The 17,522-nt window shown below is 48.4% G+C and overlaps 1 protein-coding gene across 1 annotated transcript in view; it reads right to left on the reverse strand.

The window, feature by feature from the left end:
• The window catches only part of LOC125463615 (ATP-binding cassette sub-family C member 3), a 145,522-nt gene that overhangs the window by 13,579 nt on the left and 114,421 nt on the right, over positions 1–17,522 (reverse strand). Inside the window, exons 15-18 of the mRNA XM_059653855.1 lie at positions 12,992–13,305; positions 2,515–2,714; positions 1,418–1,544; positions 53–154 (exon numbers count right to left, since the gene is read on the reverse strand). Coding sequence (XP_059509838.1) covers positions 53–154; positions 1,418–1,544; positions 2,515–2,714; positions 12,992–13,305 — 743 coding nt within the window. The remainder of the gene's footprint in view (positions 1–52; positions 155–1,417; positions 1,545–2,514; positions 2,715–12,991; positions 13,306–17,522) is intronic.

Here is a 17,522-nt window from a genome sequence, read left to right on the forward strand (position 1 = left end):
TCACCTCCTCCTCAGCTACAACAAAACATCTGGAGTTTAGTGAGTTACATACCTCTGTTTCGGTTTCTGAATACTCCTTAACTCTTTCCACTGCCACTATATTAGATTCCAGGTCAGATGTCATCCTCACCATCCAGTTTAAAGACATGGTTACCTGTACAATTAGACAGAACATTCTAGTAATTTAATACAAGCCTCCTAATTCAGCAATTCCCAGAATCAAATTTGCTAATTCTACAAACCATTATGAAATCGAGGTGTCAGCTTTATTCTGTGTTGTAGATGCTCAGTAGCAGCAATGTGTACAAAATGCACTGAGGGGCCTTGGACAGCACCTTGCAAACCCATGACCACCTCCAGCTAGAAGGACAAAGGCAGCAGAGATATGGGAATATGCTGCCCGCCAAGCCACTCACCATCCTAACTTGGAAATATAATCGCTGTTCCTTCAGTGTCACTGGGTCAAAATCCTGGAATTCCCTCCCTAATAGCATTGTGGTCCACCTATGGCAAACAGACTGTAGCAGTTCAAGAAGGCAGCTCAGCAGCACCTTCTTAAGAGACAGGCATTAAATGCTGGTCTGGCCAGTGATGCCCACATCCCATGAATGGATTAAAAAAAATTTTGTTGTATGTTTTTAGGGTATTGAAGGTAACAGTGGAGTAGATAAAAATAACTGATAAGTTTTTGTTCTGAAATGAAAACAAAGTGCTGAAATACTCAGGAGGTTCTACAGCAGCTTGTGGAGAGGCTTCTGATGAAGAGGTCATCAACCTGAAACAAGAATCTGATTCTGCCACCTGGGGTGTCTAGGATGATATGGCACAGTTTAAAATTTAGATTCTGCCATTTTAGGAATGAAATTAGGACACATTTTTGCACATGGTTAAAAACTTGAGGTTGCTTCCAAAAATGGCTATTGGTGCAAGTTCAGTTAAATTTAAATTGGGAGGGTGGTGGATTTTTGATAACCAAAGGTGTTAAGGAATATGGGCAAAGGTGGGTCTTTAGAGTTGGATCACGGATCAGTCAATGATCCCATTAAATGGCGACAAAGGCTGGAGGTCCTGAATGGCCTACTCCAGTTCCTCCATTTGCTTGTGACTGATGACATCAGACCTCAAGAAGATGAAATCCCTGACAGATTTCCCCCAGAAGAGGCAAGTTCTCCTTAGTGTCCAATGGCCAATATTTATTCATCACTTTATATCATTGGATCAAATTATCCAGTGATTATGTCATTGTATCTGCGAGGACTTGCTATGCACGAATTGGTTGCCGAGTTTCCTTTCGTGACATGGAGTAAGATATTTCCTCAGCTTGGAGGAACTTTGAGACGTCCAGAGGGACAGCGAAAGATAAAATTGAAAGCTAAGACAGGTGATGTTTTGCATGGAGGATGGAGGGGGTCCTTACCTGCAGAGCATAGGATACGGACAGGCCAACAATCCCTGGGTTCAGATGAGCTCGGCCAATCACAGCGAAGAGGGCAGCAAAAAGGACGATGCAGTTACCGATAAACTCAATCCGGATGCCAAGCCATCTGAGGAGCAGGGAGAAGAATCAGAGCTGGATGGGAGCTCTGCAACTCCCAGCACCTGCTGCACATACTCTTCCCCAGTTCTCAGTCTGAACCGCACAGCCCAGATCACTCTTCCCACCCACCACCAGACTCCATCTCTCTCCACTTCCCCAAACCTCTCTTTTCCACACCCTCCATTAACAGCGTACCCCCTGCCAATCCCAACATCAATTATCACTGGAGACTCATCTCTCCCACCACGGTTCGTTTTGAGAGGGATAGAATTGAGAATTATGTTACACTTGTATCCAATCTTGGTTAAACCTTCAGTTCCAAAGATGATCCATACCAGACCCGAACGGTAAGTCTTTCCAAGATGCTGCTAGACCTGCTGAGTTTATCCAGTAATCTGTATGCCTCAAATTTCCAGCATCTCTAATAATTTGCTTTTATTTGGTTAGTCCACACTTGATTTGGCATGAAGACCAGAATTATTCAGAATTTCAAAGTATGTGGAGGCACTAGAGGTGGTGCAAGACAGATTTCTAAAACAAACCCTGAACAGAGCAGTTATATCTATCAGAAAAGATTGAAGAGGCATTTTTCTTTAGAGATGAGAAGACTGAGGGTGTGACCTGATACAGGTCATTTTAAAATTACGGAAAGGATAGACATGGAAAGATATTTTCACAGAACTAGCGGCCATCAATGAGAGTCACAAACAAAACTAATTGAGAATGAGGTGAAACTAGCCAGAGAGTGGGATGAATGTAGAACTCACTCTCACAGAGACCGTTAGTGGTACAGGGATATTGAAGGGTAAGCGGGATAAACACACGAGGGAGGAAGGAATAGAAGGTAATTGTGATAGATAGGGATGGAAAGAGAATTGTGCAGAGTAGAAAGTGCAGCAGGGAGCAGATAGGTCAAATGTTTCTGTGTAGGTGGAGGATGACAATGTGCTCACGACGTCCTGGGATCTCTGTCTCACCTGTTTGACACAATGCCCGGGTAATAACTCTTCTGGTTTGCATCAACTTTGTTATCGTTCATCAGGATGAAGTTGTTCTGCCTCCCATATGCTCGGATGACACTGGAGCCGGTGATGGTCTCTGAGAAGTGCGAGTAGATGGGTGAGCGGCTGACAGACTCCAGGCGCTTCAGCTGCCGGGAAGTAGCCACATAGAACCGCTGTCAGGTGGAAATCAAAATTAAAACAAAAAGAAAACACCAGTGGTTAGAATAATCACGGCGAGACCATCTGTCACATTAAAATAACAAGCATGTTGGTAACACTGCGCCATTGCACAGCAGAGATACAGGAACACTGGCAACAGCGAGGGGGTAGGACCAGAATGGTAACAGACAGTCCCTGCAGTGTCAGGGATCCTCCCATGAGCTAACAGAACAGTACTGACAGTGCCCAAAGACAGGCATAGAGCAGCACAATGACTGTGTGGACAACACCCCCAAACACACACACACATCCCAGTTCTTTACATGTGCTCCCAAAGATATATATACACATACACACAACTCACTCACTCACTGGAAACTGATCCTCACCTATCCCAATTGTAGCCTAGAGATAATGGGAACTGCAGATGCTGCAGCATCCGAGATAACAAAGTGTGGAGCTGGATGAACACAGCAGGCCAAGCAGCATCTCAGGAGCACAAAAGCTGACATTTCGGGCCGATCCTTCATCAGAAAAGGGAGATGAGGCGAGGGTTCTGAAATAGGGGGAGAGGGGGATTGAAGATGGATAGAGGAGAAGATAGGTGGAGAGGAGAGTATAGTTGGGGAGGTAGGGAGGGGATAGGTCAGTCTGGGGAGGATGGACAGGTCAAGGGGGCGAGATGAGGTAAGTAGGTAGGAAATGGAGGTGCAGCTTGAGGTAGGAGGGGGGGATAGGTGAAGGGAAGAACAGGTTAGGGAGGCAGGGACAAGCTGGACTAGTTTTGGGATGCAGTTGGGGGAGGGGAGATTTTAAAGCTTGTGAAATCCACATTAATACCATTGGGCTGCAGGGTTCCCAAGCAGAATATGAGTTGCTGTTCCTGCAACCTTTGGGTGGCATCATTCTTGCACTGCAGGAGGCCCAGGATGGACATATCGTCTAAGGAATGGGAGGGGGAGTTGAAATGGTTCGCGACTGGGAGGTGCAGTTGTTTAATATGAACCAAGCAGAGGTGTTCTGCAAAGCGGTCCCCAAGCCTCCGCTTGGTTTCCCCAATGTAGAGGATGCCACGCCGGGTACAATGGATACAGTATACCACATTCGCAGATGTGCAGGTGAACCTCTGCTTAATATGGAAAGTCATCTTGGGGCCTGGGATAGGGGTGAGGGAGGTGGTGTGGGGGCAAGTGTAGCATTTCCTGCGGTTGCAGGGGAAGGTGCCGGGTGTGGTGGGGTTGGAGGGCAGTGTGGAGCGAACAAGGGGTCACGGAGAGAGTGGTCTCTCCGGAAAGCAGACAGGGGTGGGGATGGAAAAATGTCTTTGGTGGTGGGGTCGGATTGTAGATGGCGGAAGTTTCGGAGGATGATGCATTGTATCCGGAGGTTGGTGGGCTGGTATGTGAGGACAAGGGGATTCTCTTTTGGCAGTTATTGCGGGGAAGCAGTGTGAGGGATGTGTGGCTGGAAGTGCGGGAGACATGGTCGAGGGCGTTGGGGACCTACCATCCCACCAGCATCTACTTCCAGAAGATCATCAGACGCCATTTCCACTACCTCCAGCAAGATGCCACCACCAGATACATATTCCCCTCCCCTCCCCTTGTCCGTCCTCCGCAGGGACCGTTCCCTTTAGGACATCCTGGTCCACACTTCCTTTACCGCCAACACCTCCCCACAGCCCTAAGGCTCCTTCCCGTGTAACTGGCGAAGGTACAACACCTGCCCATTTACTTCCCCCTCCCCAGTATCCAACGGCCCAAACATACCTTCCAGGTGAAGCAACACTTCACCTGCACTTCCCAGAATCTAGTCTAATGCATTCGCTGCTCACAATGTGGTCTCCTCTAAATTGGGGAAACAAAGCGTACATTTGGCAAGCTCTTCGCAGAACATCTACATTCTGCTCGCAAAAATAGACCCTGAACTACCTGTTGCCTGCCACTTCAACGCACCACCCTGCTCCCTGGCCAACATCTGTCTCCGGCTTGCTACAGTGTTCCTGTGAATCCCAGTGCAAGCTGGAGGAACAACACCTCATTTTCCGCTTGGGGACCCTACAGCCCTTTGTACTCAATATTGAGTTCAATAATTTTAGGGCCTAAAATCTCCCATGTCCCAGCCCCCCCACCCCACACACCGGGCCTTGTTACCACACAGCCTGCCATTACACACCCCCCTGTTGTTAGTTACTAACAGTCCCCATTAACAACTACTCACCCTCCCAGCCTGATCGTTAGCGACTCCTTTATCTGTCCAACTGTCTGTCTCTTTGGGCTCTATCCTATTGTTTGCTCCCCACCCCACCCACCTCCCTATTTCCTGCATATAAACTGACATCTTCCCAGCCAAAATCAGTTCTGAGGATGGGTCACCGGACCCGAAACATTAACTCTGTTTTCTCCTCCACAGATGCTGCCAGACCTGCTGAGCTTTTCCAGCAACTTCTGTTTTTGCTCCTTTAAACTGGGACAGCTTCACAAACAGCCCTGGAAAGGTACATCAGCAAGAAATCCTGCTCATTTCTGAACAGTGTTCCGTGAAGTCTGACATCAGGAATTGGTGTGAACGCTTCAATAATCCATACTTTCGTCAATGCAGGAGTGGATTTCCACTTACCCTAAACAGTAAAACAAACTGAGTTCCTGACAGTCTATTTGGCCATTGAGATTTCCCCATGAGACCAAAGCAACAGCCTGCCTCCCACTGAAGTCACAATTTGTGTCTGTTTGTTAACAGCAAAGAGTGAAATCTAAAACAAGATGAATTTGCAATTTTAATGTAGCATGATTTCCCAAGCCACCTCACTGGTGCAATTTTCAGGCTGACAAAAGATCAGGTGAGCAATAAGTTGACAAAAGAGTTTGTTTAAAAGGAACATCTCAAAGAAGAATCGAGATAAAAGAAGAGAGAAGGAGAGGGAGGCAGTTTCAGAGATTGGGTCATCGGCCATCAGTGGTGTGGGGACAAAAACTGGAGCTACCCAAGGGGACTGCAGGAGGGTTCAGAGAGTTAAGGCTGCAGGAAATTATAGGCACAAGGCAGGGCACATCATGGATGGAGAGGAAACTGAAATTGCATAAGGTTAAAATCAAAGCTAGGCTGCAGCCGAAGCCAGCGTGGCTCAGCAAACAAGGATAACAGGCAACATATTGTGGCAAGAGTCTGATGCTGTCAGGTTTATTGACGGCATGGTGTGGACTGTGTGGGAATAGGTGAGTGTAAGACCTGAGTGAGGGTTTCAGCTGCAGATGAGCTGAAGCTGGAGTGGATTCAAGTGATGTAACGGAGCTGGGAAGAAGTTCTCTTTGTGATGGCACTGAGTGTAGCACATTGGGCTGAATAGACCCCTGCATGGGAACCATTCCATCATTCAATGAAATCTGGTTGTAAAGGGTTCAATGTCAGACACCTGCTGCGGGCACAGGAGTCATCAATCCCAAAAAGAAATGAGATTGCGGGGACAGAGACCCAACGTTAACCTGGAGAAACTGCAGATCATTCCAGGCCAACAGGGACAGAGAGGGCGGGCGGAGGAACTACGAGAAGGGGAGCAGTCAGCACAGGACTGTTGTGCTTAAATACGCATAGTATACAAAACAAGGTAAATGAGCTTGTAGAACAGATGGAATCAGCAGGTACAATGTTGTGGGTATCACAGAGACATGGCTACAAGGGGATCAGGGCTGTGAACTCAATATCCAAGGATATGTCATGTCAAAAGGACAAGCAGATGGGCAGAAGGAGTGTTTTGTTTAATAAGAAATGAGATTAAATCAATAGCAAAAAGTGATAGAATTGAAAGGCAGAGAATCCATGTGGGGGATTTGAGGGACTGCACGGGGGAAAAAGGACCCTGATGAGACTCCTAGCAGTAGTCAGGATGCAGAGAGAAAAATAAACCAAAAAGATAGAAAAGGCATGGAAGAAAGGCACTATTACAATAATCTTTGGAGACTTCAATATGCAGGTGGACTGGGAAAGATCCAAGATGACAACAGAGTAGGAGAGTTGAGCCCAGGGCTCGTCCGCTCCTGTTGGCTGTCTCTTTTTTTCTTTTTACTTTTGCTATTTTTCTTTAAAGCCTGGAGTGTGGTGAGTGAAGGAGCAGCAATGCCAGGGTGAGCTGGACATGACTCCACTCCAACCCAGGGTCTCCCGGTGAGTGAGGTACAGGTCCCAGGCTGAGCCGAGACTCCAGGTCAACAGCTAGCCTTGGGCTCCTGATGGTGTGGAAGAGTTGATGAAAGAGACAGAGGGCAGATCAGCGGCAGTGTCTGAGGGGGAATTGGATAGGGAACGGGTGCTTTTTTCCAGCTCAGTAACGAGGGGGCTTCCAGCTTAAAATGGCAGTGTTGGCCTGGAGTAGGGGTCTCAGTCTTGGCCTGGCTGCATCTTAAGGGTTTTCCAACATTCCTAAAATCAGCTTTCCCTGAGCCCAGGAGCCATTAAGTGAACTATGAGGAACTTGGGCTCAATTTTATTTTACTATGTATGATTTCTGTCATTAATATAGGGGTTGTGTGGCAACTTAAAGTTTTCATTATATTTCTCATGTAAAAGTACACATAACAAATCATTTCTATTCTAATTCTAGAAAATCAGGTTTATAGTTCTGAAGCAAAGAAATTCATGGAATGTCTGACATGGCTTTTTTGGAGCAGGTTATGGTACAGCCCACGAGGGAACAGGTAATTCTAGATTTGGTGAAGCGTCATGAGGCAGACTGAGTTATGGAGCTTAAGTTGAAGGAACCCTTAGGGACCAGTGACCATAATATATGATAGAATTCACCCTAGTTTGAGAAGAAGCAGCTTGAATGAGATGCAATGATATTACAATTAAGACCATAAGACACAGGAGTGGAAGTAAGGCCATTCGGTCCATCAAGTCCACTCCGCCATTTAAATCATGGCTGACGGGCATTTCAACTCCACTTCCCTGCACTCTCCCCATAGCCCTTTAATTAAGGAAAAAGACTCGAGGTAGGAGCTAGCCAGAGTTGATTGGAAGGATCGCCTAACAGGGAAGACAATTGAGCAGCAATGGCAGGAACATTGGAAGGTAATTTAGGCTATGGCACAGCAGGAATTCATCTGCAGAACAATACTGCTACCTTCTATACACCACACTCCACTTCGAAACAGTCCCATGAGATCTCTTCAATCCATCTCAGCAGGCAAATGGGATCTTGCTTTCAAGTCTCACACAAGACCTGGCCTGTCTGACAGCATGGCGCTCCCTCAACACTGACCCTCCGACAGCGCAGCGCCGCACTGCTGAGTCCTGGACCTCACCCACAATTGAGCCCAGAGCCTTGTAATTCAAGGGCAGGTTCTACCCAATGTTTGGAGACGAGTGCATTGGATAAAGCAGAGGATTCAGCACAAAGTACGAACAAGAGGTGATTTCAGGTGAGCAGTTAAACCAGGCGAGTACATTGTCATGTGGACATATTTGCAAACAGAGACACTCACAGCTACGTTTGGAGTACAGACATCTGCGACTCATCCCTGCACCCAGTAATGCGGGCAGGCAGCAAGCGAGTGTTTGACCGCTGTCTGCTCTGTATACAGGTAGTTGCTGACAGGATGTATGATTGTGTTCAGCACAGATATGAAAACATCCCTTGACAGACACAGATGTAGACAGGCAGTGCCCTCCAGTGCCTGGGCACCAGGAGACAAGTGCACTCACAACAATGGGAATTATTTACGTACTGATAAACAGTCTGTATAACATCACAGCATGGGCTGCTTTAGAGGTAAATTCAGGCACTGGTCAGGCTCTTGGAAATTAGACTGGGGAGGGACACAGGCTCAAAGCAAAGTGTACTTTCAAGTTTGTATAATTATTTGCTGGGAACCTTCTCCAAAGCAGAGCCCACTGCCACTCCCAGACATTTATCAGGCAAAAACAGACTTTCAATCCTCCCAGTCTGGGACTGTGCTTGCACAGACTGAGGGGTGACTGGCCAATGAAACAGTGAGCCATTCATGCTCCTCATGGACAGGGTTCAATCACAGTAATAAAATACAAGAGCGAATAATTAAAACAGAAAATGCTGGAGAAACTCTGCAGGTCTGGCAGCATCTGTGGAGACAGAAATAGAGTTAATGTTTCAAGTCCAGTATGACTCTTCTTCCAAACTAAAGGGGGAGGTGAGAAAGTGACAGGTTTTGTCCTGTAGCAAGAGTTACAGGATCTAATGGAACATAAGCAAAGGTCGGGGAGGTTAACAAGCAAGCGAGATTAGAGATCACAGGTGTCACAGAGAAAAGGAAAAGGGGATGGTTGTAGAGAAAGGAGATCGATCCAGATTAAGTGTCAATAGCAGGACACAGGTCAGCTCCACTGAACATAAGAAGAAAACTGGACTGAAAGGGTGAATAAGGCAAATGGTCTACTGGCTTTCATCTAAAGGGAATGGAGTATAAAAACAGAGAGGTTTTAACAGAACCGTACAAGGCACTAGTTAGGTGACTGGAATACTGTGAAGAGTTTTGGACCTCTTATCTATGATATAATGGCATTGGAGACAGCCCAGAGATGGTTCATGAGGCTAATACCACATATGGAAGAACTGTCTTATGAGGAGAGGTTCAGTCTGTATTCATTGGAGTTCAGAAAAATAACAGGAGACATTATTGAATCTTTATTCCTTGGGGAATTAACAGGATAGATGTGGAGAGATTGGCTCCCTTCGGGGAAAGTCTGGTAACAGAGAGCATCATCTCAGAATGAGGGGGTCACACATTTAAGACAGAGATCAGGGGAGTGAATCTTGAAATTTACCACATAGGCTTGTAGAGGCTGGGCCATTAAATATTCAAGGCTGAAACAGAGATTTTTAATTGGTAATGGAATCAAAGGTTATGAGGTAAAAACAGGAAAGTGGAGTGGAGGATGATCAGATGATTGATTAGAGTGGCAACCGACCACAAGCTGGGTCATGCTTTCTGCACAGCTTATCAAGACTGTGTTTGGTCTCCTCTGTACATGTGGAGACTGCGTAGTGAGCAGCAATCATGGTAGACTAGACTAAAAGAAGTAGAAGCAAGTCAAAACATACAAACGAGAAGCAGGAATTGGCCATCCAGTCCCTTAAGCTTGTTCTGCCAATGGGTAAGATCATGGCTGATCTGGCTGTAATCTTAAATTTACATTCTCATCTCCCTCTGATAACCTTTTACCCCCTCACCAAGAAGCTATCCACCTCAGCTTTAGAAATACTGGAGGACTCTATGTCCACCCCATTTCCAGAAAGAATTCCAAAGACTCATGATCCTCAGAAAAGAGTTTGTTTTATTTGAAACAGTAATCCCTAGTTCGCAATTCACCTCTCCGTCCAGACTCCTCAGAGTTGTAGTATTCAATGAGGTCACCTCTTACTCTAAACTCCAACAAGCCCACTCTGTCCAATCTTTCCTCAAGACAATTCACTCCAATTCCAGATTTCAGTCTGGTAAACCCTCTCTGAACAGATTTCAATGCATTTATATCCTTCCTTATTCCACAGGCCTCACCAGTGCCCAGTATAATGGAATCATCATCTTTTTGTATTGAACTCCCCTACAATAACTGATTAACAGTCTATTAGTTTTCCTAGTTATTTACTCCACCAGCATTCTGGCCTATGTGATAAATGCACGAGAACACCCACATTCCTCTTCATTTACTCACCTTAAATAATATGCTTCCTTTTTAATCTTCTTTCCAAAACAGATAATTGCACATTTTTCCACATTATACTCCATTTGCCATATTTTTGGCCATTCAGCTATCTGTATTATTACCTATATCCTTACGTCCTCTGTGCAACTTAATATCCTACGTATCATTAACCCCCAACTTCAGTCTCTTCATCCAACTCTGATATAAATTGTAGACAGTCGAGGTCCCAGCAGTGATCCCTATGGCATACCACTTGTTAAATGTTGCCAACGTTCCAAGTGAAGCAACAATTTACACAGACTTCCTTCTGGGAGACAAAATGCAAACTGGGTGGCCACTATACAGAACACCTCTGCTCAGTCTGGAAGAGTGTCCCTGACTTTCTGGTCACTTGCAATTCTAATCCAATCTCTCTCACTCACATTTCTGTTCTAGGTCTGGTGCAGTGTTCCAGTAAAGGCCAACTCAAGCTGCAGGAACTGCTCATTTTCCAGTTAGGCATTTTACAGCTTTCTGGACTCAACACCGTGTTCAACAACTTCAGACCACGAGTTCTACCCTTCAGTTTTCTCTACCTTCCTTCCCAGCGTCTGGTAATTTTTGGCTTTGCTTTCAGTAGACATAATCTCTGTTCTACCAACAACACCTCTTCCGGACTTCTCCATCTCTTCTATGGAACTACTCCCACTCCATATTTTGTCTTGTGAAACCAGTCATATGTAATCTCTTCCACACACTAATCTTCTGACTTTCCCTTCTCTTCCACTTTTTCCTCATTTTTTTCTACAATATAAACCAAGACCTTTTCATCTTTGCAACTGCAAAGTCACACTGGATTTGAAACATGAACTGTGTTTCTTTCTCCACAGTTGCTGCCAGACCTGCTGAGTTTCTCCAGCACTTTGTTTAATCCCAGGTACAATTAATTGTTAATGGTGACACTCAAGCTACGAGTGGGCTTTAATCTGGGAATTGGGAGAGAGCTGGAAGCAAGCAATCTCTTCCCAAACTACAGCATCAAGAATACTGGAATATCGAGACCCCACTCAGATTCACAATTCACTTCAAACACTGCCCAACTCAGATTCCCAAATCCTACCAGTCAAGAGCTCAGTCCTATTTACCTGAACAAGCCAATAGAAGAACAGCAAAGGGACAGTCACTAGTAGGAAGGCTGGACTCAATGCACAGCAAATGAGCAGCACTGCGAGTGTGTACAAGAAGCAGCGAATCCATATATCAATGTTCTCGGGAATGTTGATATCAATCGTATCCATATCTTTACCAAAGCGATTCAGTATCCTCCCAGAGGGAGTTGACTCGAAGAAGGACAGAGAACAGCAGAGGACATGTTCAAGCATATGGAGATGTATCAGCTTTGATGCCTTGAGCATACAGTATGCCCGGCTCAGACTGCTGGCCGTTAGTGTGAAGAGTCCTGTGCGAGAAAAGGGAAAGCAATAAAAAAGGACAGAGAACACTACAGAGCATACAACTACAAAATGTCAGGGAGACTGGAAGGAAGCAAGAAGATCCTGCATTTATGGAGCGTTTTTTTTTCCAAAAACGATGGATGGTGTCAAAAGTATTTCACAGCTTATGTAAGCATCGTTGTAATCGAAGAGATGCATTTGTTAATTTGCACACAAAGATCTCACAACTAGCAATGTGAACCAGGTAATCTTTCACAATGTTAATTGGTATTGATGGTCCCAATTTAGAAGTTGAGTACAGACTGCATGTGTACAAATCAGGCTTTGAACCCCTACACTCAGTCACTCTCAAACCCAGCAACAGGAGTCTGGCTGTTGGTCATCCCCAATAATTAGACCCCAGCTCAATCTCAGCAAATCCCCTGGAAAATCCACCGCCTCCCAGGCACTATTTCAGGGCATGAGTTGGGAAGAGGGGAGTGCAGATTAATGAGATACAAGAACAGGGCCAGGCAAGAGAAATAGATGCAAATTGGGAAGTGGGTGGAAGAAAGTGAGATGGAGTGAAACGGTCAGGGGCAGATGGAAAGTGAGCTAGAGACTGAAAAAGCTAAAGCAAGAGTTCATAGTCATCACAAGAAGCTGACTGGTACAGTTGCTTTCAGCGCCCTGCAACTAATGGATCCATTTTTCTCTCACACATTCACCCAGCTCCACCCTGACTCCTCACTGGGCAAAGTCTACTCACTGCGGGGGAAGGTGCTGGGTGTGTGGTGGCTTAATTGGTCAGACACTGGCACTGGGCAGTACACTGACATCTGTTCAAAGGGCAGAGATTAATAACTTGAAAGAAAAAAATTAAAATGAGACTTATGACAGTGGAACTATGATTGTTTGAAGTAAATACAGAAACTTGACTTTGAGCCTGAGACTTATTCTCTCCTCTCATCTGAAAGCAACATGTTCTGCTGGTATCTAATGCTGTGTCTTTCACCTCACCTCCAATACCCAGTCTAACTGTTTGAGAAATCAAGCCAACTAAGCAGAGGCTGCCAGTGGAGTTTGGGATTATCATACATTCTGTGTACTGCAGTTATACTGGGATTTATACATAAGAGAGCCTGTTTCTAACAGGGATATCCCTCAGCAGGGTCTGTTTCTCATGAGATCCCTCCCCCCAATACCTGTAGAGAAAAGTACAGGCAAGCGATTGGAACAGAGGGCAGGAGACTGAGTGGAATGGAGTAAGCCAGCACCAGCACAGTGGACAAGACATCGAAGAAGCACAGCAGCAGGTCCTCGACACACGCTGGGATCCGATCATCAATCGTCTCCATGTCCTGTGAGAATCGGTTCAGTATTCGTCCAACTGGTGTCAGCTCAAAGTAATGTGCGGGGCAGCGGAGGGTTTGGTTAAGCAGGCGAGCATGCAGAAAACATGAAGCACGGATACAGCAGAGTGCAAACAGCAGCTGGGACTCGATGTAAGACAGGAAGCCTGTTGGACGAGAACAGGGTATTAATGCCCGGATTCAACATCACAGGCTTTATACATGCACCCAACAAAACCGTCTTTTCTGTCCCCTCTCCCCTGGGGCAACTCTCATTTCAGTCCAACAGATGGAAGAAACTTTACTCTGTACCCGACCCTGTACTGTCCCTGTCCTGGGAATGTTTGATGGGGGACAGTGTAGAGACAGCTTTACTCTGTACCCGACCCTATACTGTCCCTGTCTTGGGAGTGTTTGATGGGGGACAGTGTAGAGAAAATATATTACCTTTTTATTTCATACAATGTAGAAACGATAGCATAGGTTATTTAATACACTGCACTTGTTTTTTTAACATTCCTGGGATGTGGGAGTCACTGTCTGGACCAGCAATTATTACCCATCCCAAGAAGTCAATCACATTGCAGTGGGTCTGGAGTCACATGTAGGCCAGACCAGGTGAAGATGATAGATTACCTTCCTTGAAGGGCATTAGGTGAACCAGATGGGATTTTTCTGACAAGAGACAATGACGTCATGGTCATTATTAAATCCTTATTTTCAGATTTTTACTGAATTCGTATTCCGCTATCTGCTGTGGAGGGATTCAAACCCAGGTCCCCAGAACCTGGTTCGTTGGATTAAAACAGCCCAGTGACAATATCACTATTAATGACTTGGATGAGGGGATTGAAGGATGGGTCAGCAAGTTTGCAGACGACACAAAGGTTAGAGGTGCCGTTGACAGTATAGAGGGCCGTTGTAGGCTGCAGCGGGACATTGACAGGATGCAGAGATGGGCGGAGAGGTGGCAGATGGAGTTCAACCTGGATAAATGCGAGGTGATGCATTTTGGAAGGTCGAATTTGAAAGCCGAGTACAGGATTAAGGATAGGATTCTTGGCAGTGTGGAGGAACAGAGGGATCTTGGTGTGCAGATACACAGATCCCTTAAAATGGCCACCCAAGTGGACAGGGTTGTTAAGAAAGCATATGGTGTTTTGGCTTTCACTAACAGGGGGATTGAGTTTAAGAGTCGTGAGATCTTGTTGCAGCTCTATAAAACTTTGGTTAGACCGCACTTGGAATACTGCGTCCAGTTCTGGTCGCCCTATTATAGGAAAGATGTGGATGCTTTGGAGAGGGTTCAGAGGTGGTTTACCAGGATGCTGCCTGGACTGGAGGGCTTATCTTATGAAGAGAGGTTGACTGAGCTCGGACTCTTTTCATTGGAGAAAAGGAGGAGGAGAGGGGACTTAATTGAGGTATACAAGATAATGAGAGGCATAGATAGGGTTGATAGCCAGAGACTATTTCCCAGGGCAGAAAAGGCTAACATGTTGCCAGCAGCAGTTGTGGAAGCAAGATCATTGGGGTCATTTAAGAGACTGCTGGACATGCATATGGTCACAGAAATTTGAGGGTGCATACATGAGGACCAATGGTCGGCACAACATCGTGGACTGAAGGGCCGGTTCTGTGCTGTACTGTTCTATGTTCTATGTTCCATGTTCTATGTATCACCTTGACCCACTTGGCCCCAGTGCTGGTTCTTTCACGGCAATCTCAAGTTCTGTTGACTCCTTTGTTTCCCTCATGTTTGATCCTCTCTGAGCCTTACAAAGTTCCCTCTTAAATGATTATATTGAGAGTGAAGGAACAGAAATAGACCTCTCAGACCAAACAATCCATGCAGTGGTTAAGCCCCAGTGGTGCCGCCTCTACTCGCTTCTCTCCCAAATGTTTATTTAGCTTCACCTTAAATGTTTCTATACTATTCACTTTAACAACTCCGAGGGAGTGAGTTCCATCTTCTCCCACCTCCTTAAGGGAAGATATGTCTCCTGAATGATTGATTGGATTGCTCTTCCACATAACAGGAAACACTACCAGTATACAGCAGAAAACCTCTCCTCATTTCAAAGATCTCGACTCAGTCACTGTTTGGCCATGCTCTTTGCCGAGACGGAAGAGGTATAGTCTTTAACCCTTTCCTGAAATGTACAGCCATGCTTTTCTGTTCATGCTGTGCTGTTCAGACAGCACAAGTGATTGGGTGTGCAAGAGAGAAAGGGATCAAGTGTGAGAGAGCAAGTGATTGGTGAGAGAGCGAGAGATCATGTGGTAGAGCTCAAGACAGCAGGTAAGACACAAAAGAGAGAGAGTGCAAAAGTGAGAGATCAGGTTTAAGGGAGATAACCAGATGAGACAGAAAGAGTGTGAGTAAGTGACCGAGTGTAAAAGGATGCTAATGTCAGCTTGCAAGTGAACCCTTCCCCGAGTTCTGATGCAGTGATGCTGACAATTTTCAATCCTCCAAATGGGGTCACTGTGTAAAACATTTGCTAAATATGATCTGTGTTCTCCAATGAGTGGTACAAACAGCCACCCCCACCAAACCCTCTCAGAATGTCTGATGGATAATTGACCGTCTCAGTGTCTGCATATCTGTCTTAGTGACTGGCACCACAACAGTTTGGATGCGGAGAGGGGGTTAGGGTCCTTATGATTTTTCACTTGTTCCACAGGGCACATGGTCCTCTTGATTTAAAAGCCCTTTGTGTGATGGTCTTACACAAGCTACAGGCTCAACAGCTTTTAAAGTGAGAGCATCATTTTCAGACCAAATTCTGTTTCAATATCTGTGTGCAAAGGAGGTTGGTACTTTTCCACAGCAAACCATTCAAATTCAGACAAACAATTTGAACACTTCCACATTCAGGACCATTAAGTCTCCAGGGCCCACAGAAAATTCCCCAGGCTCACTGAATGTCGAACGGCACAAATCGTGTCATATTTAAAGTAGGTTAAGAAGTCAAAGAGCCCTGGCTCTACCTCAGAACGAATGCAGTTTCCCAGCTGTCAGAATGCAAAGTGTTCGCTAAGCAGTAATTTATTTCACCCATAAATTCACATTTAAAGTGGAATAACACAATCATTCATCCAGGAACCATCAAAATTATGTGAGACAGAGGCAGGGAGGGAGGGGAGCGCGCGCGCGAGCGAGAGGGCGGGGCGGAGCGCGCGCGCGAGCGAGAGGGCGGGGCGGGAGCGCGCGCGCGAGCGAGAGGGCGGGGCGGGAGCGCGCGCGCGAGCGAGAGGGGCGGGGCGGGAGCGCGCGCGCGAGCGAGAGGGCGGGGCGGGAGCGCGCGCGCGAGCGAGAGGGCGGGGCGGGAGCGCGCGCGCGAGCGAGAGGGCGGGGCGGGAGCGCGCGCGCGAGCGAGAGGGCGGGGCCGCGCGCGCGAGCGAGAGGGCGGAGCGGGAGCGCGCGCGCGAGCGAGAGGGCGGAGCGGGAGCGCGCGCGCGAGCGAGAGGGCGGGGCGGGAGCGCGCGCGCGAGCGAGAGGGCGGGGCGCGAGCGCGCGCGCGAGCGAGAGGGCGGGGCGCGAGCGCGCGCGAGCGAGAGGGAGGGGCGGGAGCGCGCGCGAGCGAGAGGGAGGGGCGGGAGCGCGCGCGCGAGCGAGAGGGCGGGGCGGGAGCGCGCGCGCGAGCGAGAGGGCGGGGCGGGAGCGCGCGCGCGAGCGAGAGGGCGGGGGCGGGAGCGCGCGCGCGAGCGAGAGGGAGGGGCGGGCAGCGCGCGCGCGAGCGAGAGGGAGGGGCGGGAGCGCGCGCGCGAGCGAGAGGGAGGGGCGGGAGCGCGCGCGCGAGCGAGAGGGAGGGGCGGGAGCGCGCGCGCGAGCGAGGAGGGAGGGGCGGGAGCGCGCGCGCGAGCGAGAGGGAGGGGCGGGAGCGCGCGCGCGAGCGAGAGGGAGGGGCCGGGGGAGCGCGCGCGCGAGCGAGAGGGAGGGGCGGGGAGCGCGCGCGCGAGCGAGAGGGAGGGGCGGGGAGCGCGCGCGGCGAGCGAGAGGGAGGGGCGGGAGCGCGCGCGCGAGCGAGAGGGAGGGGCGGGAGCGCTGCGCGCGAGCGAGAGGGAGGGGCGGGAGCGCGCGCGCTGGAGCGAGAGGGAGGGGCGGGAGCGCGCGCGCGAGCGAGAGGGAGGGGCGGGAGCGCGCGCGCGAGCGAGAGGGAGGGGCGGGGAGCGCGCGCGCGAGCGAGAGGGAGGGGCGGGAGCGCGCGCGCGAGCGAGAGGGGAGGGGCGGGAGCGCGCGCGCGAGCGAGAGGAGGGGCGGAGCGCGCGCGGCGAGCGAGAGGGAGGGGCGGGAGCGCGCGCAGCGAGCGAGAGGGAGGGGCGGGAGCGCGCGCGCGAGCGAGAGGGGGAGGGGGCGGGAGGCGAGCGCGCTGCGAGC

The sequence above is a fragment of the Stegostoma tigrinum genome, chromosome 22 (assembly GCF_030684315.1).
Source record: "Stegostoma tigrinum isolate sSteTig4 chromosome 22, sSteTig4.hap1, whole genome shotgun sequence".
NCBI lineage: Eukaryota > Metazoa > Chordata > Chondrichthyes > Orectolobiformes > Stegostomatidae > Stegostoma > Stegostoma tigrinum.